This window comes from Dermacentor variabilis, chromosome 5, assembly GCF_050947875.1.
Source record: "Dermacentor variabilis isolate Ectoservices chromosome 5, ASM5094787v1, whole genome shotgun sequence".
Classification (NCBI taxonomy): domain Eukaryota; kingdom Metazoa; phylum Arthropoda; class Arachnida; order Ixodida; family Ixodidae; genus Dermacentor; species Dermacentor variabilis.
In genome coordinates, this window is record NC_134572.1 from 82,823,282 (window position 1) to 82,846,790 (window position 23,509).

The 23,509-nt window shown below is 44.7% G+C and overlaps 1 protein-coding gene across 1 annotated transcript in view; it reads right to left on the reverse strand.

The window, feature by feature from the left end:
- LOC142582889 (cytochrome P450 3A8-like) overlaps positions 1 to 23,509 on the reverse strand; it is a 46,362-nt gene that overhangs the window by 16,290 nt on the left and 6,563 nt on the right. Inside the window, exons 2-9 of the mRNA XM_075692991.1 lie at positions 21,887 to 21,983; positions 20,116 to 20,168; positions 19,560 to 19,656; positions 18,568 to 18,684; positions 10,456 to 10,544; positions 7,935 to 8,080; positions 3,303 to 3,418; positions 1,009 to 1,150 (exon numbers count right to left, since the gene is read on the reverse strand). Of these exons, the coding sequence (XP_075549106.1) occupies positions 1,009 to 1,150; positions 3,303 to 3,418; positions 7,935 to 8,080; positions 10,456 to 10,544; positions 18,568 to 18,684; positions 19,560 to 19,656; positions 20,116 to 20,168; positions 21,887 to 21,983 (857 nt within the window). The remainder of the gene's footprint in view (positions 1 to 1,008; positions 1,151 to 3,302; positions 3,419 to 7,934; positions 8,081 to 10,455; positions 10,545 to 18,567; positions 18,685 to 19,559; positions 19,657 to 20,115; positions 20,169 to 21,886; positions 21,984 to 23,509) is intronic.

A 23,509-nucleotide genomic window follows, 5' to 3' on the forward strand; every position in this document is an offset into this window, starting at 1 on the left:
TGTTCGTGGTCGTGATGCCGTCATGCTCGTTCCAACCTCGTTATTCGGCTTTCGTCAAGCCTTCATCGTTACAATACCGTCATCATCCCATTGTCGTCATGCCACTGCCTACTCGCAGTCGTCGTGCCACAGCCATATCAAAAATGTCAGCCAATTGTCGTCATGCCATTGTAGTCATACGGCTTCGTCGTCTCATCGGCGTAAATAATTCTTCGCCATTCTATCGCAATCACGCTGTCGTCAGTTAATTTTTATAATGCTACCGTTAACATGCCATCATCGTCATTGCGTGGTCGTCATATATTCGTTGTCATACCGTCGTCGTGACGACATCATAGTCGTTCCATCGTCCTCATTCAAGCTTCGTCATTCGATTCATCTCATACAGCCATCATCACCTGTTGTCGTCATGCGGCCATCGTCATACAGTTGTTGTCACTATCGTCTTCACACACTCGTTGACGTTCCATTGTCCTCACGTCGTTGTCGTAACCTCATGTCGTCATTATACCGCCGCCATCATTTTTGAATCGTGTTCTCATTCCCATAATGGTGTTGCCATCAAAGTGCCTTCGTCCTTTCATCGTCATCACTGCGTCGTCGTCATGCAGTCGTCGTCATGCCGTCGTCGTCGTCATGCTGTCATGGTCATGACCGACTATGACAAGGGAGTGTCGAAGCGAGGTGGGCCCATCCCCGAGGCAGCGTACGTCGCATGCAGCCAAAGCCATCGAAATCTCAGAACCAGCATACAGATCCTCAATCATGGTATGTTCAGCAATGTAGTGTGTCACTATATTGTTTGAACGCTTATCGTATTAACGTCGACAGTCATCGTGAGATGGATCCTGACGGAATTTTATTCTGTTTTATATTCTCTGTTCTCTACTTTTCAGAGGCGAATGAATACTTATTTATCGTCACCGCTTACTGAGCCGTACACATGTCACGAAAAAAATGAGCATATACGTTTGCCTGTCCCTACTTTCGGTTGCTAATATACTATACCATTGCGTGCCGGACTGCTGCCTACACTCAGCTTCGAATCGAGATCGAACATGGCGGCTTCCCTGTTGGTAGAGGCTTCGGGTGATTCCGTGAGTGTTCCCTCGTGAGCGTCCATCATGAGTTGCAGGAAGTCCTCGTGTCGCTGAAAATCAACAAATTCTTCTTAGAGACGGCCATGCACACTGCAACAAAAATATTTCGCTATTTATGAACAGGTGACCTGAACGGTATATTGACGTGGCAGGTTTAATTTTGTGGGCAAGGGAGACTGCCGCGAACAGCAGTACTAAAGAAATGCAGATTAAACGCATGTGTTATAGCATATGTGAAGGGAAGCTTGAGTGAAGCGATGAAATATAAAGGCTATACACCTAAAGACGACGGCTACAGTTGTGCTTACTTTTGACTCATGCAACGCGGAACTTTATACAAATTGATGTTTACACGCCACAAAGGTCACAGATATCCCTTATACCACACTGGCACATACATGTAAATATATTTAGGGCTTCTATACACCTTGTGTGTCATTCTATCATACTCATTCAGGAGTGGCGGGTACTTTCAATCGGAGGAGATATAAGCTTTGTATATATATCCATAAATGTATATGGCCAGAAAACTACAATGAACGAAAGACTTCGGAAAAGAAAGCTTTGCTTTAAAAATCAAAGCCTGCAGATTTAAAGCAGGCCTTTCTTTGCCTACACCCCGCCTTTGACCTCCCATTGCCGATAATGGCAGTTTGACAGAATGGTACGCTTGCATAAGTAATTATCTACAAAGTATGTAACTAGCCTACACCGATGAAGCATTCATCGTTCAACACTGGTACATCTTCAGAGATCAATAAAGACGTGGAGAACACAACAGTGTCGCAGATCCCTTGTCCAGGCTTCAAGTGCCTGGCACAGAAGGTAGACTCAAATTAGAAGAAGAGATTGTGTCTCTGGTCACGTCAGGGGCTGAAATTGAGGACCTAAGGCTTCCTACAGCCGAGGGTGGCACACTGCTAAAGGTCATTGTTTTTGTTCTTACACCTGGCCATCGAACAAAATACTGGCATCCTGTGAAGTGGCACCACTAAATGAGGCGCGAAATGAGCTATCGGTTACCGATGTCGAGCTTTTGCGTGCAGAACATAAAATGGTTCCGCCTAAGGTCACGTCAAATTTCATCCAATTAGATTTCGTATCGCACGCGGCGGCGAGCAAACTGTCGAGCCCGTTCTTTGCCGTTGTCACCAATACAGCGCAGACAGGCAGTCACTCACAACTGCACGGGCACGTCTTGATGACCGGCCGCTTTGGATGCAGACCAGTCCTGGAACGCCGCCCTACACAGTCGCCACACTACAAGCCTGTCAAGGCACACTTGATATTTTTGCATTCGAGAGGCCTATTGAAGAGGCTATAGTTCTCACGGACGTTCCCAGCCTCCTCAATTTTTTTCCGTGCGTTTGCCTTTTCTATCCGCTATTCGTTCCGTCTTTCATTTCCCCTTAGCCTTCCCCCAGTGCAGAGTAGGAAACCAGAAGCTTTTCCGGTTAACCTCCCTGCCTCTTCCACCCCATTTATCTCTCTCTCTTTCTCGCAGGCATCGTGAAGGCCACACAGCGTCTCCGAGAAAAATACTAGTGGACAGGTCAAGACAAGCAAGTTAAGCCTTTCAATAGTGGTTTCATGATTGGTCAAGCCACAGACAAAAGCGTGAAGAGTTTTCCCGCACAACTTTCCAGGCGAGCCGTGAAGTAAAACGGCCGTAGACATTGTCAGTCAATCTGAGAGTGCACCGGCGGGTTGAGGTCTTGTCCTATCGGTTGTCGATTACTTCTCAAGATGGCAGGAAGTTGCAGTGCGTAGCCGGTTGTATGTGCAGCGCCGCGCGCTGCTGGCGGCGCTGCCAGTCGGTGCAGTGATTTCGGCGAGTTATGTCGTGCGCTCCGAAGGACGAACCTTCGACTTCGACTTTCCAGTGAGTAGCTGCGCCCGGCTCCTTTGGACGTCCACACAAGTACGTGAATCAGGCCGAAGCGTCATCGAAGAGACGTCGCAATGCATTTGCATTCATCCACGTAGGGATATCTAAGTGCTCTAGATTTTCTTGGTCATAAGTTCATAGCACAGAAAGCCACGCGAGTGGCAGGCTGTGGGCATCCATGACGTATAAGAAGGAAGCGCTCGAACGCCTGTTGGGCAGAAATAAACATGCTAAAAAACCTGTATGAAACAATATTATGATCATACTGTGAAGTGGCGAGCACACGTATAGCTAGGGCAACATAGGAAACTTACTCGGTGTGTCTTTTTCCGGTTTCCCATTATGTTCGCCGCAAATTTCTTGAAATACTGGAAGATGGCAGAGTTTAAGGGTCCTATCTTCAGAGCGCCCGCCAAGTCAGGAAACAACTCTGTCAGGAATAAACGTTACAAATGAATAATACCCGAGTCAAAAGAAGTGTGTAGCAGACACGTTCCCTTGTTTAGTACCTTTATAACAATGAACGGCTGTTTCTGCCTGTGATTGGACTGTTCTATCACGCCGGAAGGAAGCACAACAGTGGCAGATGAGTTCTGCGGAAACCCGCAAGGTGAAGAAAGTTTTATGAAAGGGAGCTAAAAGTTTCATGACACCAGTTTCTTGAAGCTTCAGCTCTCATGAAGTATCAAGGCACCTGAGAGCAGCACCAATCTATAGCTGGTTAGCTCAGGTGGTAGCTCGACTGTCCCAGAAAGGCTTTGGTCCTAGCTTAGAGGTCCAAGACAAATTTTTAATTGGAGCTGTTAGTGCAAGCAGAAGCGTTCAAAATCAATATGTGCCTGTTTTCAAGATTTCCTGAAGGAAAAAAATCTTACCCCCGTATTCAAAAATGCAACTTAAGTTGAAGCCCATGCTTGACTTGGTCTGAGTGACGCGTGTCGTGAACGCGCCGAAGGAAACTCAGCGAGCGTCGTTGGGCCCGTTAACGCCAGGCGTCATTTAAATCAAGTCTGGCATGCGCTTAAACTTAAGTTACATTTCTGAATACGGGGGTGAATCACTCACAAAGGTTATATATTGAAGAAATGCGGCTAATGTTAAGAGTGTTGTGCAGGCAAATCTTTTGACGTCAATGTTAATTATAAGCGAAGTAAAAATGGCTGAATCCTACATTTCGGCCTATTTATTGGCGTCATATGAAATGCTCACGAAGTTTCCCGGAGCATCTGTGAGGACCGAAGAAAGCAGCAATTATTTGCTTGAAAAAAAAATGGTGGCCATGCTATGGTTGACATGTGCCGAAAATTGGAAGTGTGTAGGTCTTTTATATGCTTTGAATATTGTTACATAGTAGTGATGGTCACGAACACAGTAACAAAACTGTGAAGGGCGAAACAAACTCCTTATTGGGCGTACTTGTGCCCAGAACAACAGGCTACATTCAAAACAAACGATAACGACGAACACAGACGCCGATCGTCGAAAATATTATCTGCCCGTCAAGCGCGTCGGTTTTATACATTGAATCATCGAAGGTTCCAGAGTAATCGCTGGGGACCGCGTGTCTTCCAGAAAGTTTTACACCATTCGCGTCACCCACGCAATCAGTATACACAAGCTTCGGTGGCAACGGACAGCAGATAGAACCATAGATAACATTCGAGAAACTTCCGATACCTGCGGGCGCGTGCCGCGCTGAGCAATAACATTTGCTAGACGGTGAAAAGCGGTCACCCGAAAAAGCTAAATAAGTACACGTGTCAATATTGTTACAGAACACTCGCTTTATCCCATATTTCATCCGTTATACGACATGTGTACTTAGTTTTCCCGATATTCTTCGGGGAACTATGCAAGGTGCGTTCATTATATTTCGCTAGAATAGCAAGCACTATGTGGGTGATGTAGAATAAAAATTTAATCTGAGTAGGTTTAATAACATAGGCGTAATATGTTCAAACTATAATATGTGTAAAATTGTTCAAGCGCTCGAAAGTGCTCTACGGTCGACAACCGCAGTGGTTCATCAGATCTTAACTGTATATGGCACCGAGTTCACATTAAGTGGAATCGGGGCATAATTGAGACACAGTTCTTCACATTTCGCGAAAATAAATACCACATTATGCCTTATGTGCAGGCAAAATTCAGAGTAGGGTGGCTAATTGTGGCCTTCGCAATAAAATAAGTATGCAAGCGCTCCGGAGTGTTGCAGGCGTGGTTTAAGAACGGCGCAGAAATTAGCTCACTGCCTTGGAAAAAATACAAATCTCACCTAAATCAAGTTTCATGAATATAGGGATAACGTTAGTGCAGCTTAAGATGCGAAATAAACATGGGTAGTTCAACTGCAACCTTTATACAAAAAATCTTAACAAAGCCTCTACAATATCACGCGGCCGTTATCCGCTGTATCCCAGTCTTCCGAGTAACTCTATGAAACTTAGCAGGAATTAGGGGAAATGGTATGTGGTATGTGTGGTGAAATTTTAATTAAAATTATGGGATTTTACGTGCCAAAACCACGATCTCATTGTGAGGCACGCCGTAATGGGGGACTCGGGAAATTTGGGCCACCTGGGGTTCTTTAACGTGCACGTAAACCTAAGGTTTACGTGCACCTTAGGTGTCCAATGCGTGTCCACCATGGGTGTCCTCGCATTTCGCCCCCATCCAAATGTGGCCTACGTGGCCGGGATTCGGCCCCGCGACCTCGTGCTTAGCAGCCCGACACCGTAGCCACTAAGCAACCCCGACGGCTGAAACTTTATTGTTTCTGGCTTAATTAGTAGTTTTATAACTAATTACAAAGCACTAGTACTTTCCTTATTTTGATGCGCTATACGAAGTTTTTATTATTATTTCCAGGTGTCTTCGGTGACGTTAACAAGGCACATTGTTTATAATTGACGATAATAGCCGGAAGGTGATGAGTGATATAAAGCAAAAATTCATAGTTTGTGTTTAGTGACGGCCTTTCTAATAAATTACGTATGCAAGGCACTCCACAGCATTTCAAGTATGTTTTGCGAATGGCGCAGAATTTATCCCGCTACCCAAGGGGAAATTAAAAGATCCACCAAGACGAAATTTATCAAAAATGGGGGGAGCCTTGTCATACCTGTGTGCGGAGTTATATCTGTGGGAATTTAGCACGGTCTTTGTAAGTGATGAAACGTCTTCATTAAAATGTAAATAATAAACATACAAATAAATGAAAAGAATCTGAAAATAAGTCTAAAAGCTCATTTAGCAAGTAGTCAAAACCGTTACTAGGCCATTTCATCCTATGTTTTTCAGTGTCCTGTGAGAAGTTTACATCGCGTCAAGATTGCATATAGAGCAAATAGGCAGCACCCTGAGTGTAACCTGTGGCGAAATTTAATGTTTCTGGCTTAATTAAAAGATTTGTAAATATTTGCTCAACCCTCGTTCACCCGCCGTGGTTGCTCAGTGGCTATGGTGTTGGGCTGCTTAACACGAGGTCGCGGGATCGAATCCCGGCCACGGTGGCCGCATTTCGATGGGGGCGAAATGCGAAAACACCCGTGTGCTTAGATTTAGGTGCACGTTAAAGAACCCCAGGTGGTCAAAATTTCCGGAGTCCTCCACTACGACGTGCCTCATATTCAGAAAGTGGTTTTGGCACGTAAAACCCCAAATATTATTATTATTATTATCAACCCTCGTTTTTCTATATCATCTTGCGTTAAACCAAGCTCACAGTATACAGCCGTTCCCGCTACCCTAGACGAGGCACTTTGTTTATATAAGGTGAAAATAGAAGCCACGTTGTGGGTGATATGTAGACAAAGTTCAAGAGCGTGGGTTCAATGCGAGCCTTGCAGGAAATTACTTAGGTATGCACTCCGGTGCGTTATAATTGTGTTTTACGACCAGCACAGAATTGAGGCCGCTTCCTTGGGGAACTATAAATGTTACCAAGATCAAATTTAGTAAACAAAAAAAAGACGGGGGGGGGGAGGCAGTATGACCAACGTTCTCGCGAAGATGTGTGCAGATGAATTACTGTCCATAAAAAATTTTGCAGCAAGTTCTCGAAAGCGCTATATGCGGGCAAAATTTCAAACGGGTGAGTAATACGCGGGCAACGTTTTTAAATATATGGTTTAATTTTCGACAACTGCAATTATTAATGCAACTTCTTGAAATATACACTTTCGTTGGAAATTGAGTTGTGATACTGCAAGTTAACTTAAACCTGCTGTTTCTTTTTTATTTTTGAACTTTGTTTTTTTTCTGAGAAATTCTTAGAAGTTTCCTTTGTAACTTCATGCTGCTTTCAAGTGGATGGCGTTTTTTTTCTCCTTTCGCGAAACACCAATGTAAAGAATATAGTAGGAAGGTTACTCAAAGTGATGGCAGAGCATCGGAATTTGTTTCCATAGCCGTCAAACATGTTGCAGCCCTTTAAATCCTCGTCCATTATGTCAGTGTCGCTTAGGGACGAACGTGGAAATGCAAGTATTTCCCTTAGTGTGCCAGGCCACTATCTCGAGTTTTATTGCGGCTTAAAGGTAGCTCACTTCTTTAAGCGCAGTGGTATATGTTTTGAGAACCATAATGGCGGGTAAGGAGCCCAGCATGTTATTTTGAGCAGTCCACACGTATTCAGCCGACTTTGCGAGTGAGAGAGAGAGAGAGAGATAAAGGAAGGAGCAAGAAAAGAAGGCTAAACATCAACCGACGTAAAAGATGCACTCTTCAAGCGTACTTTGGTGAAGGAGAAATAATACAAAAGATTAGAAGAGTGACTTGGGAAACCTGTCTGGCATACCGACTAAATATGGAAGCGTTTAAATTAATGTGCATGGAGAGACCCAGGAAGTGTATTCAGAAGGTTACTCTTTATGCCAAATAAGGCATCACTAACGCACAAGCCTTAAGTAATAAAAGAGATCCGAGCATATGTGCCACTTCCTTACTTGATGTCACAAACTTAAGCGTCCACTCAGGAACAAAAGCTTTGTTAGCGTTCGTGACGAATTCATCGGAAGAGTCTGAGTGGGAATCCAGTTTTGTGCCGAAGGCGCATCTGGCAATGATATCCAGCCCGTAATCGCCGAAAAACCTGCAATGTAGCGAAACAAAATGCAACATCTTTTTTTTCAGTTATCCGCCAGCTAAAACCAATATAATAGCTCATCTACCATGTATTTGTAAGAAGTCACAGGATTTCTCATGTTTGAAATTCTGGGTAACCCATACCATACCAGAGCTAACAAGACATCAACGTAAGAACTAACGATGCACAGGTGACATCCCTCTGTTCTCACTTAATTATACGCAGGTGCCTCACTGAAATATCCCGTCCGTGTGAGCCATCTCAATGAGATGGCGCACAGGAGCGCGCGAGACCTAACCTTCCGCGACGCCCCTATTCTGGTCGTGACCATCCCAGCAAGAATCGGGACCCTCCCTCCACATATAACGAGATCATAAAGCACTTTTATCTAGACCGCAGAATATACAGCACACCTCACAATAAGCTCACCAGGCCTCAAGCCCTGACGTTCAGAATGCTTCAAACAAACACGTACCCCACGCAGAACAGACTACACCACTACATGCCTGACCTATACAAAACATCATATTGCGAAAATAGCCATAGCACACTAGACGTACATCACTTGCTCTGGCCGTGTGGTCGGACCCACGCAAACGAGGATCAAGACTCCGCCAGGCTACAAGACGCATTACGCAGCACGGACCTGGCGGAGCAGCTCTGGGCCGTCCAGCGAGCCCACGATGCGGCCAGGGAGTTACAACTCCCGGTCCCAACGTGGGAGTAGCCCGCTCTATGGGACCTTGCGCCCCGTAGCTCGCAGGACCTTTCTATAATGTTACTCCATCCATCCATCCATCTCAAAAGAAATCTAACATTCTGTATTAAGATTCGCAGTGCGTCGTTCACCCACACATGATCACAATCTTGCGAAATATTACCGCTTAAGCGTCGCACTGGGTCTACCACGTGATCGCCGGCCTTCTAGGATACCATATAATTGTGTCAACATTGTCGCTCTTCCGTCACTGCGGAAGTTCTTTGCTGAGGGGAGGGGGCGGGGGGCAGCGCTAAAATGGACCAGCCACGAGAGTCCTGTGACTAGGGCGTTGCGCTACTGAACTCGAGGTTGCGGGTTCGATCCCAGCCGCAGCGGCTGCACTCCGCTGAGGGCGGAATGCAAAAGCGCTCGTGTATATTATATTCAGGTGCGTGTCAAAGAATCCCCGGTGGTCAAAAATTAATATCTGGAAACTGCGGCATATCTCGTAATCAGATCGTTGTTTTGGCACTTAACTAAAACTAAAAATTTTAGGCTAAGGCGCACACGCGCTTGCCTACTTGCGGGCTTGTTAAGGACAAATGCGAGTCGGGTTTGGAGTGAACAGCGACACAAGTGGAGTGTTGTGAGCGCAGCCGACAGCCGGGTAGTTTCAAATTGATGGGCACAGGCTGTTAGCGCACTTTACATCTCCCATCCCTTTTACCGTTTCCCCGCCGCAGGTATGGCCAATCAGACGCATATTTGGTTAACATCGCTGCCTTCTCACTTACTTTTCTCCTCCTCCTTAAAATAAATCTAAGCTGGAAAAGGCTGGCAGCATAGTGCTTTAAAGCCTGCAAGTCAAACTTTAGCTGCGCGCAGTTTAAAATTCCTGGAACAAAATAGGAGTCAATGTGTTAGATAGGCTGAGCATAATGTTGTTCAGACTTTCCTTCGTCGCGTTCCTTCTCACTCCTTGTATCAGAACGCGGAGTAACTAAAGAACTGAGCAAGAAATCCCGATTGGCTGGTTTGTCGTTGCGGAAGAGCACAGCTATTTCAGAGGTGAATAAGTGCAAAATAAAGTCGAAACGAAATATATCAACGTTGTGCATGTCCAGCCAAACATGGATGGCGCTTTATTGCACAATATCTGAACAAATGCGTGTGCAATGACTATAGGTAGAGCGCGAGGATGACAATTATATATATATATATATATATATATATATATATATATATATATATATATATATACAGTGAAGTAGACGCGCGTATGAAGCGGTTTATTGACGTTTCGGCCGAGGTCCGGCCTTCATCAGATATTTACCCGGACCCAGAACTGCTTTTTTTCTGGTACATATATATATATATATATATATATATATATATATATATATATATATATATATATATATATATATATAGAGAGAGAGAGAGAGAGAGAGAGAGAGAGAGCAAAGATAAAGCTGAGTTGGCCAAACTTGTAGGTTATCCCTTTTTGCAATTATATACAGAGGGAAAGTTTAATGATGCTAAATGCAGAGAGGTCGGCATGAGGTACATTCCCCTAGCCAGCAATCACATGTTCCACTGATAGACCAGTAATTTTAGTGAACTGTTCCTGTTTACTAAGGAGCGCAATTCCAGGGAAGCAAAAATGCATCACGCGACTCACTGCTTTATGTCCACATCTTTCATTTCGTCGCCGGCCTGTCTCAGGTGTTTTGCGGTATTTTTTACGCAATCGAGAATCAAGTCGTTCATCTGAAAAAAAAAAGAGTGATGACAAAAATAAATAGCCAAATATTTATTCAGTATCACTTTTCATTGCCATGGCAACATTTAAGCCATCCAAAAACGTTAAGCTTGTAATCTAATGTGCGCTAAAGCAATTAACATGCTAAGGACAAGCACTTTTTGAGTCGGATTAGTTCGGAATAAGGCGATAAATTGGGGCATTCTGTACTTGTACGGTATACGAAAATTGTGCAGGAAATCATTGGCGGTGATCGCAAGTGTAAGTGAATAGCTTTTAACAGCAATGATGTTTAAGCTGGTGGTTAGGCCGGCGAACGTGTGCAGAAAAACCTCGCCGAGCGATGACGTCATCGCGCGCGACCGCACCGCTGCACCGTAACTTTGCCTCGCCGCGCCATACGATCTAAGCCGTGACGTCACCATGGGGATATAAGCGCAGCTGCGCTCCACAGCCGCGCCGACAGAACAGCCGGGTCTCCGACAAAGGGAAAGATGGGGTAACAGAAGAAGAGAGTCACTCCCGAAGGGGAAGCGCGGTGCGAAAGCCACCACGCCGCTACTCCAGAACGGACGCGACGACTTCGGTCCAACCCCGAATATCGCGCCGGTGAAGCGGCGGCGAAACGTCAGTGAGTTGCAGAAGATCCGGAGCTACGAGTTAACGGTACCGAGCAAAGGCTTCTTGACAGGTTATAGCGAGTACCATTCGAAGGACGTGTGTAGACTTGTACTTTGGTAAGCTGCATTCGGCTAGCGTTCAAATGATTGGCATGCCGCTTGCAGTCTACCACAGCGGTCACAAGGCGGTCTTGATTAAGATCGGCAAGAGCCCTAGTTGGAAGGAGAAGAGCCTGTTTGCGATCGACTCCTGTGATACGTTTGTAGACAGAGTAGAGCACAAGTCAACCGAGGTACTCCTTGACAATGCGCAGGTTTCGACCGGCACAGATGAAGAGGTCGAGGTTTACCGAGGTGAAGACGCGCTGGACTAAGATTTGCCCTGTGTAGCTGGGCCATCGGACGACGACGAGAAAGGAAATCACTGCTATTGAAAATAAAACAACGCATTGTACATACTTTAATGACCAAGCGTTCATTGCTCTTTGGGGAGCTAACGGATACACCATGCAGAAAACATGACCGACTCCAGAAGCATAACCATGCAGAAAACATGACCGACTCCAGAAGCATAACCATGCAGAAAACTTATCCGAATCAAGAATAACCTAGGTGGGGCCGCCAGCTTCGCTGTTGGCCCAGTCTTCACGCCACAAGTACGAAGCAGACCCAAACTTTTTTAACATCTCTTTTCTAATATATCTTGTCCACCTTACCCCTTTTACCCAGTACAGAGTAGCCAGCCGGTCTGAGAACTGGCTAACCTCCCTGTCTTTCCGTCTATTTCTCTTCCTCCTCCTCCTCCACCTTACGCTTCCAGAAGGCTTGATTAAAGTGAGTTTTGTACACCTCGTTACACTTTGCAAATTTGCGATTTCATGCGCACTGTGACACGCTCGCGTACGCGATATCCATCGCGATTCATTTCTGTTAGATACCTCCCTTGTGGGTGAATTAAATTCGCCAATAACGCTATAAAGAAATGCGCAACCGATGTTGGGATAAAACATCTGCCTTCCAGCACAGCAGTTCAATAGGCCGCTCCCTGTCTACGTCAAGGTGACTTGGTCACGTGATGTTCTGGTACGCGTGCGAGTGTTTGGTGGACGCCGTCCGCGTGTCGGCACAAGCGGACAGCATTGTGTATTGCGGGTGTTCTTTCTTTTTCCATGTGATTCATGCACGTCCGCTGAGCAGATTCGTCATGCCGGTGGGTTACTGCTCCATTGGATGCGTAAATCGCACGAAAGAAAGGCAGTCCTATCGGGCTTGTTCAACACCACCTAGATAGCCCAAGGCCTGTTTACTCCGATCCATGATGCCACGCTACCTGGCCAGAAATTTCCATTGACAAGGCTGGCGCGATGAAAGCGGTGACGTAAAAATCACTTTTGTCTACTCGGGAGCATGCCCATTAGATTCTGTGGTAGTCGGGACAGGTAACATGATGTCGTTGATCGGAGTGAAAAGGCCTTGGGCTGTATAGGTGGTGTTGGCTTGTTCCGTTCACCAAGAGACGAGAAGAGGCGACATATGTGGGTGTTCGCAATGCGTCGCGACAAATAGCAGCCGTCAGACGCCGACAGAATGTGCGGAATTTACTTTTCTTGAAAACTCATGCTAAGCGGCTGCTGCCTTGGCAGTGTTCTATTGCTCTAATGCTAAATGATGTTAACTTATGGGCATCTTTGTTTGGCAGTGCTCTAGACTGCTATAGCGAGCGGCGTTGTCTTCGGTTGGTTGAAAGAGGGTGCGCGCCCTGCGTTCAGCTGGTTCTTCTCGATCGCTCTTCTCCATCTTCGAGCGGTGCGAGGCGCTCCGAGCCCTGTCGTCGGAGCAGCCGTAAAGATTGAAAGCGTGCCCAGCGACGTAATCACAGCGCAGCGTCGCCGCTGTTGGCGACGGTCAACCGTAACCTAAGCAGCCTATAGGTCATTGCATGCTGGCGTCTCAATGAACGGTCGTCCCACCGGCGCGTCCTCCGGAATTCCCCTGCAGCAGATTCTGATAGTCCCTTATGTGCCTAGGATGTCCCACAACATGAAAAAGGTTGCCAGCAGGTACGGCGTACCAGTGTTTTCGGCGTCACGCAAGCTAGCAGGCCTGTGCCTACACATTCTTTGAGAACAAAGAAGGCTTGATTGCCGGAAGAAGCACACCTGACCGTATGTTAAATGCGCCACCAGTCTCGTCTATATGATGCTGCTGCCGTGGGGGAAGGCCTATATAGGCCAAACCGGGAGTTGCGTTAACAACCGAGCGCGAGAGCACGAATTGTCAATTATTAATAAAGGCAATGCGCACATGCCTGCGCTTGCCTAGCCTGCAAGCATAAACCATGGTTTCGTAGCTTGAGATTCTAGGCAAAAGTTAGGGTACTATACTGTTCGTGAACTTTTGGAAGCGTATCACATTAGAAAAAAGAGGATCAAATTGCGTTAGCGACACGTCGATCTGCTTATTTGGTAGCGAGACACGCCTTTCTGAATTTTCTTTATCTTTGCTGTGAAGAACGTGTACGCATGCGCGGTATTGTGTGTACCTATGATTTTCTATTTTTCGGCGGTCGACCCAATAAACCAGTTATGAGTTAGCGCCCGTGGGGCTCTGTCCTCTTCTTTGTTCGTGTTCCTTTGCGCTACAACGGCTTCAGTACATAATAACCAACTCGCCCTAGGGGAAATTTTATTTCAACCTTACTAGCAGCATAACTTCAAGGAAACTAACGCTATCCATGCCGTCTCTTGAGGTCCGTAGGAAATTATTTATCCCCCTTAGCCTTGTTCACAAAATTTATCACCATTACGAATTGCAGCATGCTTTTATTTCGCAACCATTTTATCGCTCATCCTGCATCGACCATCCTTACAAAGCAAACGTCATCAGTTCTAAAACCAATGTCCTTTTTCATTCTTTTCTATCTCGTACATAGAGTGGAATCGCCTTCAGCCCGACGTAGAATTAATACCAAAGCACGATTCATTTCGTTCATCTCGTACGATATCTCGATGCTGATCCGTGACATTTAATTTATTATATTATTTTTATTTTTTGTAGACAATTATCGGGCTTTCAGTGCGTTGTGATCAATATATATGTCGCTCTGCTTGTGTTTGTTGTTTTAGCGACTCTGTGGCATTGTTGCTTATTACCGTTTATTCTCTTTATCAATTGCTTCTACTTTAACATGTATTTGGCTCTCTATTTTTCTCTTGTAGATGGCTTTCTGTATTTCCTTTTGTTTAATTAGTCTTGATTGTGTTTGTTAATTTTTCTGTATATGTTATACTACCCCTCCCCTCTGTTATGTGTATGCGCTTGAAGGTAATAAAATGAAATAAAAGGTTATTCGCTTTAAAAACTGCAAATATAAATGAGCACTGAATAGTTGGATGTTTTCCAAGCGTCAAAAGCGATACGCAATCTTCCCCAGGCTTTTCCATGTTTGAACCTGATAATTCGTCACGAGGGGACCTTTAGTAGTTAGCTCCAACATCTCAAGTACGCGCAGTGCCCGGAATGTCTCGTGTCAATCATCGAATCTACAGCCGCAAATCACGGTTCGAAACATTTAGAAAAACATTATGTAGAAGCGCAGCGCCGCCAACCGAGAGACGAATCGCTTATAGAAGTATAGTTTTCTGGTATTTTTACACTTAACGTCAAGGGCGTGTAGAGCAAGTTTACTTCTTACATAACGGCGGGGTTTGTGATAATGCGATCGCTGGTGCAGTGGTCTCCAAGGAAGCACAAGTTGGCTACTAGCTAGCTTGATACAGCTTGAGCAGGCTAAAAGTAGTTAGAGCTATGTCAAGCTATAGTTCAGACAGCTTTAAGATGGCTTGCACTTGATGTCTCCAAGCCATACGATTCTAGCCATTGTGAAGACGACTACTTGAATAAAGTGTCGAAATTTTGAAGGCATTGGCACGGAGGACCCAGGGAAGCCTCAAGAAAAGGGGTGGGGGTAAAAGGGGGAGGGGCGAGCCGGTCAATTTTGTGAGCGGGGAAGTTGCCGGCATGCTTTGAAAAAGGTGAGGGGATAGTTGGGATGATATGGCATATGAAACCCCTTGTAGCGTAGTCAGCACCACCAAGGTTTGTTGCTTTTGTCAAACATTTGACAATGGTTTTCAAGTGCCACGCGAATTGTGTAAGATCCTGCTGGAAGCACTAGAACCAACCAGGCCACTCTACGGGCTGATAGCAAATATGGACAACGGAGGCTTGACATACCCTAAAAGGGGAGTTGTTAAGCTTTGCCAGCTGATTTGCATCTTTGTTCAGCGGGTCATGAAGACAGATGAGATTCGAAAAAGCAGTAATCTGTCCCACCTGTTCATGTCAGCATTACTTCCACATTTCACACAGTGTAGGCAGCTAATGTGTGGGAAAAAGGACCATGCTCACACTGAGGAGCTTTGCCAAATATTCTTGAAGAAGTTGCTGCTGCGGCGCCTCCTAGCCAACTGGGCTGGGAATGTTAACTCAACAGTGGAGTGACTTTCGAGGTTGTCGCATAAACATCTCTCAAGGAAGGTTCTCTGTTTGTGAATACCAGTGAACATATTCTTCCTTGCTTATGACAATGCAATAAAACTGTCAAGCTGCTGGCTGGTACTTTCATTGGCTGCAGCTGCACTTGTAAACTTCCTACAAGTTCACCTGTATTGAATTGTTTATTTCATATAATTACTTAAGTATGAACATCCAGACATGTAGCGAGACGTTTTTTTTTTTTTTTGACAGGACCTGAGGTGATTTTGATGCCAAGTAGGATGGGGAGGAGGAGGCGCTATTGGGAAAGTTACGGCCGCTTGGAAAATCATTTTTTTTTTGCATTGAGCAGCCGTGGGCGAGTCATACTTGTCAGGAATACTACCAAGAGAGAGGAAAAGTTAAACTTCGTTAAAAGGAACGCACTCCTTAGATAAGCTCCAACATCACTCAGTATTCTTCGTCTTGATGAGAAACAATCCACTGATGAATATGTTACAATAATAAGCGTTTTTATTTCATCTAAGTCAGTTTGCATTACTTGGGAAATTCGGTGCAAGTTCTCCCAATGTAAACTTTTTTACTTTGCGTACTTGATCACGAGAAGTGAATCAAAGTGCTAATAGATTGCTTCAAGCAGAACCTCTGGATGGAAGTGCGTTACCCGGTCGTGCACCGTACGGACAACCGTCATGGATAGCAGTCAGGCGTATTATAGAATATATTTCCACCTCTGTGACAATCTGTTGGCGTTTGTGGAGTAATCAGCGCTTGCAACGACGACTTAAAGATTTCATCTGCAATTTATAAATATAAAACGCATTATTTACGCCTTGATTGGAGTGCAGATCGCACGTGCCGACGCAGCTGTGAACGCGCTCTCTATCAGCAGCCGTCCCCGAGCAGTGGCGCCGCAGTGGGCGCACGGAGAACTAGGCCCGAGACGCCGTTCAGGCGCAACGCGGTGGGCCGCACCCTGTGCTTTTGCATCGAGCGGCCGTTCAATTTTCCAGGATCGTAAACATGGTAAGTGTAGCGAATTATACCACTTGCGAAGCTGAAACTAGCCTGGCCATTGAATGTCTACACCGCAGCTACAGCAGTGCTTCCCAAGCTGGTACAAGCCGTAAGATGAGGAAGCATTAGCTGAGCTACCAGCTGGCTTGTAGATGTCTAGGTCTAGAATGCAGCTTACAAAAGACGACTACTAGCTGCGGCATCAAATAGATCAAGCTGGAAGATAGACGTCTACTACCTAGCTGCATGCTTCCTGCGAACCACTAACACTCTATTCCATCACTTATGTAGAAACTACATCTGAAGTTGGCATCTGATGCAGTGTATACACAGGACGTTGAAACGATCAATCCAGAGGAAAGGTGCCTGACTGAATTTAGCTTTCAGCTCAGATCTGACTGGCGGACAGCCTTATGTTCCTATGCGGGCAATGAAAAATGAATAAAGCAATGAGCCGCACGTGCGATGACTATGTTGAGTTTCGTGTGATTGTTTTTGGTATTTGCGGTATAATTGCATGCTACTATTGTTTTTTTTTCCTTGCTGAAAGCCAAAGGTGCCAAACTAACGCACACACTTAGCAAAGAGTATCTCGAACAATATGGTGGCACCCATACCCTTCCTTCCCAACCATAAGTTCACTGTCGTTTTTGCACTGTGCATTGCGTTCAGAACAAATGAACGATATAACGGGCTCTAATGCTGACGTATAACCTTTTTCGTCGCAGTAGAGGAGGACGGATACAAGTAAACATGCATGGCCACTGTGTTCCTCTGTCTCCATCCTCACTTAGCATACTCTGCAAAATGTTATATCGTTGCTTATTGGCTGCGACAATATGCGAAGCTCAGCTACTGAAGAGCCCGCTATCCCAAAATCGTAGCTAATACACACACGCGCAGAAGAGACTAGACGAGAGAACAACAAAAACAGACAGAAATAGAGAACTAATCAAAAGCTTTCAGAATGTGACGACCGAACACTGTATGTGCTACAGAAATATCTTGCATCATGCTTTTTTATTTTTATTTTACCAGCTTGCCTAATGTTAGCTGGGACAGTTAGTATAATAGGGCTTAGAAAGACACCAACGCATAATGGTTATCATAAGGCTAAACTGAGGTAAAAAAGGAACAGCACACCAAAGCACACAAAATGTCAATGACACCACAACGAACCTACTCGGCCAGGTAAAGCAACTTCTGCTGGGGTCTTGACCATGAAGTATCAACCGTAAAGACTGAGTGACAAATATGTGCCACTTTAAAATAGATTCCGGATTTCCAGCCTCCTACTAGCTAACAGAACTCTTCGCATTAGAAACGTCATTCACACATACACAAAAAGAGCAAGTTAAGACGGGCAATATATTTTTGTCTCAAAACAAGCGAGATCAAACGAATGTTATTAAATATATTTCACTTCTCGCTTTTTTTATTTCTTTGTTATAGTATGCGTTAGGCGAAATTGCTGCAGCCAGTTTTTGCTTTACTTTATGACACCAACAATGGTTAGCGCAGCAGAAGCTATTGATCGTGTGAGCCAACCATAAAGGAGAACCAGATGAAGGAACTGATGCCGTCTAACTGGAAGTAGTCCTCAATGGGCGAACGCTCCTCCCTTAGCAGGAACACGCAACGGCCTCGCCTTACCAAATGGCTGACTCTAGGCGTATCTTTCACTGCACTGCCACTAATTGGCTAGATGGAGCATAACATATTTGCTTTACCGCACGGTGACGCTTTTAAATAGGGAAATCGAACCGAATGCGCTTTCTAAGTAGGTCTGGGCTATATATTTGGTATTCTAAAATTAGGAAATGCAAAAACTCTATATGCGTAGCGTTACCCACGTTATAGCTGCAGGAAGCTCTCCGCCAGTCAGCTTTGTTCTTACCTTACGAAGCTTGCCGGTAGTAAAGGCAGGACTGACTGTAGTTCGAATCTTCTTCCAGCGCTCTCCAGACACTATACCCATCGTGTTGTCCACAATGGGGTCATAAAACATGCCCGGCTAAAACAAAGACAGAAACATCCGACGTCGCGAGTAATGTATTGGGAAACGACAGTGCCCAACCCTATCGAATTAAGAAACCTATATGCCGCATAAATTTGATAACCGATAACTCCACATAAACAAGTTAAGATCTCATGTAATGGGTGGTTTGTTTTTCAGATATCTTGGGGGGGGGGGTGTTATTGGTTATGGACTTATGGTGCATTTACGTTTTTTTGAATAAGAGGGAAGGCAGTATTTCTTTAACTTTTTTGCTGAAATGGTACAGCTCGGCTCTGCATGTACAGATGTCTTTGGTCACTATTTCGGTAAACAATTGAGTGGGCCCGGTTTTATACATCTACTCTCGATTAGTCCTATACTCAGCCATCGTTACAAGGGTTCTGTACAAGTACAACGCCATGCGCGGGAACCTTCGAAACCTCTCACAGGGAGGTCACTTTGCAAAAGAAACTTGCAGGCATTAAAAAATAATTAAAAAGTAGCACGAACTTGCTAGGACTGTAAACGGCTAACTGCTTTCTGTCACTGAAGGGTTACTGCGATATTCCAGAACCTGCTGAACAATAAATAAGAAAAAGCGACACATTTACGAGTTCTAGCGTTCCTTCTATAGCAATTTCACTTACTCTATGTTTTCGTTAAGTTAGGTAAACTGCACAACTGTAAGAACTGCCTCTAAACGTTTTTTATTTATTTCCGTAAGTTACGTCCCTGTATGCGGTAGTATGTGGTAGTAGGATAATTCACGAAAGCTGCGAGAAGTGGTACAAGCAATGTATTTGTTCTTGAAAGAACACATAAAGGGCTAACCGTATAAGTTTGCCATTTATACACGTATTTGGCAGCAAGTGTAAAAGACTCGCGCATACCAGCCTGTCAGAAACAGAGGCGAAGTCCTTTACGAGAACTTGCTTTATCAAGTCCGGCTCCGCAACCACCAGCACCGGCTTGCCACCTTCGTAGATGCTGAAAGTATTTGTGGAAAACACCAGTTAGGGTGATTACAAATGCTCAATTTGGTTTTGTTTAAAATATTGTTGGTTCTACCATGGTAGAGATGGAACTCTCGAAAGAACAGAGAGCCAAATGCTTTGAAATTGGAAAATAAAACGCGAGAAAGTACACTGTAGAACAGCAGAGCTGTGTCTAAAGCCACTGAAGCCCCTTGCAATTGCTATCCGAAAGTTTGATTTGGTCATATAATGTTAGTGGGGATTTTTATGGCAGCATAATACATTATAGAATAATATGGTTAAGGGGGACTACTGCAGCTTTGAACGGGAACAAGTTGAGATAAAATTCTCACGAGTGAGCTAGCGGTGATGAAGATAACTGCGCCTGAAACACAAAAGCCAAGTAATTAAAAATGATGTTTTTATTCTGGCAACCAATTAAGCCTGAAGCAATCACTACTGTGTCACTTACCCGAACAGTCTTCCAAGTTTTCGATATCTTTCGTAGTCAATAAGGGGCATGGGCTAGAACGGAAGACACGCAAAAATATATTTATTTTTATTTATTTATTTGAACGTACCTTACAGGGCACGACGTGGCATTGAGTAAGGGGGGCTTAGTGGAAGTTATATAAACAATAGGTGGCGAAATTTCATAAAAAAACATACACACAAGAATGGTAAACAAGCAAAGCATGCAACAACTGAGCAGTAGGAACGCTAGCAAAAATACGACAGATGTGGGAGGGGTAGGGGGGTGAGCGCTGAATAAGCAATTCAGTAACATGTAGCGAAAAAAATGATAAGGTGAAAAGCGTACACATAAATAAAAATTTAATCCTGAAAACAAATTTATGGACACCGGTGAAAAATTTACTACAGGAACACCATGTGCACATGTGCACATAATAGTTCACTACACGCGATGATTTAGGAGGATCAAGGGTTAGCTGGCGATATGAGCAATAAGTAACTGCCGAAATTTCACAGAGCTTGCTTCAGCCACTATGCTATCGGGAAGCCTATTCCATAGCTATATGGCACATGGAAGCGCCGATAAGTTAAATGCGTCAGTATTACCGTAAATGCGCGTGTTGCTCAGGTTATTCTTAAGTATACGTGACATGGGTGGTGATGTTTCAATGCCTAAAAGATTTTAGTTAAACTGATACACGTATTTATGAAACAAGTGCAAGGGGGCTGTCACGGTTATTACCTAACTGTGGTAGAGAAGGATAGAGTTTAATTTGCGTTACTCTTGAGCGGTGATTATAATTTTGAGAACTGAAGCGAGCGGCTCTGTTTTGTATAGCTTCTAACGTGGTAGTTAAATAGCTTTGATAGGGGGACCAAACCGAAGAAGAAAATTCGAGTTGTGTGCAGACCAAAATTTGGAAAGCAATTTTACGAATGAGAGAAGACTAGTTTCGAAGGTTTCGATGTAAATACCCCAATAACCTGGCTGGTTTGGCGCACACGTTAGAAAGATCGCGAATGTGCATTCCTGGGTAGTCATGCACTTTGTAATTCTTCTGTACTCGTACGTGCGGCCCTTTTCGTCATGACACGATAAAACGTACGCTATACGACTGCCAATTATATATGCGGTTACCCCAGAAAACCCTGAAGTGTGAGTAACCATTTTTATTGTTTAGAAGCTTCTCCAACCCGCCGAAGCGTTTAGCATGCCACAAGATGCGACGTTCTCGCCGTTGGTTGACTAAAGAAGCTAAATAATACAGAAAAGACAAAAAAGGAACGGCATCTTAAGATCACAATGTCGAATCACATACTGATGTGTCTTGTTAGGGCGTGTCTCCAAACCGAAATTCCTCTGTTCTGGCCAGTCGCGTCCTCGCTGCCACTTGTACGCACGTTAGTGTCGTTGGCATAGATGTATACACTTAACCCGTGGTAGAGGCGTAGGGCAAGGAGACTCACGGATATAACACACACTATATAAAAATAGGTATTAGACAGGACCTATTCAAGAATGCCTACTTCGGTGTTACGTGCACCCTCATAGCTGAGTTTCAGCAAGTTGTGCTGGTGCTGACATCGTGATAACCTTGTAGTCTGGTAATAACGTCACGTAACAGAAGATACATCCTTTTTCTTAATTGTGCGCCATCGTTAACCTTAGGGCCGTTGATCTAAACATGCTGTCGGTGTGATAGGCAACGCCCACAAAGAAATGGTTGCGATAAAAATTTAACAGGGAAAGTTTTCGCAGCAGTACGTACCTTGAACAAACGACGCATTGCAGGACCGAGGATCAAGGAGAACCTCTCGTACGGAACATTTTGGTTCTTCCAGTAGTTCCTGTTCCTCGCAGCGTACCTGGGGTGGCATATGCGCAGACCATGGGTGTTGAGGAATGATTGAATGAAAAAAATAATAATACAGCGAATTATTACGATTTAACTTTTTGTTTCCCTTATTGACGAACTGAATTCTGGGGTTTTGCCTGCCAAAAGCAAGGTTTGGATTATGAGGCACGCTGTAGTGGGGGACTCCGGACTAATTCCGCCAGCCAGGGAATCGTTACCGCGCCCCCAATGCACGGGACACGGACGTCTTTGTATTTCGCCCTTTACTAGATGCGGCCGCGACCTCGTGCTTAGCAGTGCAACACCATAGCCGCTAGGACACCGCGGCGCGTTGTTTGAACTAGTGCATGATAAGATTTAAGGTGATACGACCAGGCGTCGAGTTAGCGGTAAGAGGGAAAATAGAGGAATTCCAGATCAAGCTACAGAACAGGTATTCAGCTTTAACTCGGGAAGAGGACCTTAGTGTTGAAGCAATGAACGACAATCTTGTGGGCATCATTAAGGAGTGTGCAATGGAAGTCGGTGGTAACTCCGTTAGGCAGGATACCAGCAAACTATCGCAGGAGACGAAAGATCTGATCAAGAAACGCCAATGTATGAAAGCATCTAACCCTACAGCTAGAATAGAACTGGCAGAACTTTCGAAGTTAATCAACAAGCGTAAGACAGCTGACATAAGGAAGTATAATATGGATAGAATTGAACATGCTCTCAGGAGCGGAGGAAGCCTAAAAACAGTGAAGAAGAAACTAGGAATTGGCAAGAATCAGATGTATGCGTTAAGAGACAAAGCCGGCAATATCATTACTAATACGGATGAGATAGTTCAAGTGGCTGAGGAGTTCTATAGAGATTTATACAGTACCAGTGGCACCCACGACGATAATGGAAGAGAAAATAGTCTAGAGGAATTCGAAATCCCGAAGGTAACGCCGGAAGAAGTAAAGAAAGCCTTAGGAGATATGCAAAGGGGGAAGGCAGCTGGGGAGGATCAGGTAACAGCAGATTTGTTGAAGGATGGTGGACAGATTGTTCTAGAGAAACTGGCCACCCTATATACGCAATGCCTCATGACCTCGAGCGTACCGGAATCTTGGAAGAACGCTAACATAATCCTAATCCATAAGAAAGGGGACGCCAAAGACTCGAAAAATTATAGACCGATCAGCTTACTGTCCGTTGCCTACAAAGTATTTACTAAGGTAATTGCAAATAGCATCAGGAACACCTTAGACTTCTGTCAACCAAAGGACCAGGCAGGATTCCGTAAAGGCTACTCAACAATAGACCATATTCACACTATCAATCAAGTGATAGAGAAATGTGCAGAATATAAGCAACCGTTGTATATAGCTTTCATTGATTACGAGAAAGCGTTTGATTCAGTCGAAACCTCAGCAGTCATGGAGGCATTACGGAATCAGGGTGTAGATGAGCCATATGTAAAAATACTGGAAGATATCTATAGCGGCTCCACAGCCACCGTAGTCCTCCATAAAGCAAGCAACAAAATCCCAATAAAGAAAGGCGTCA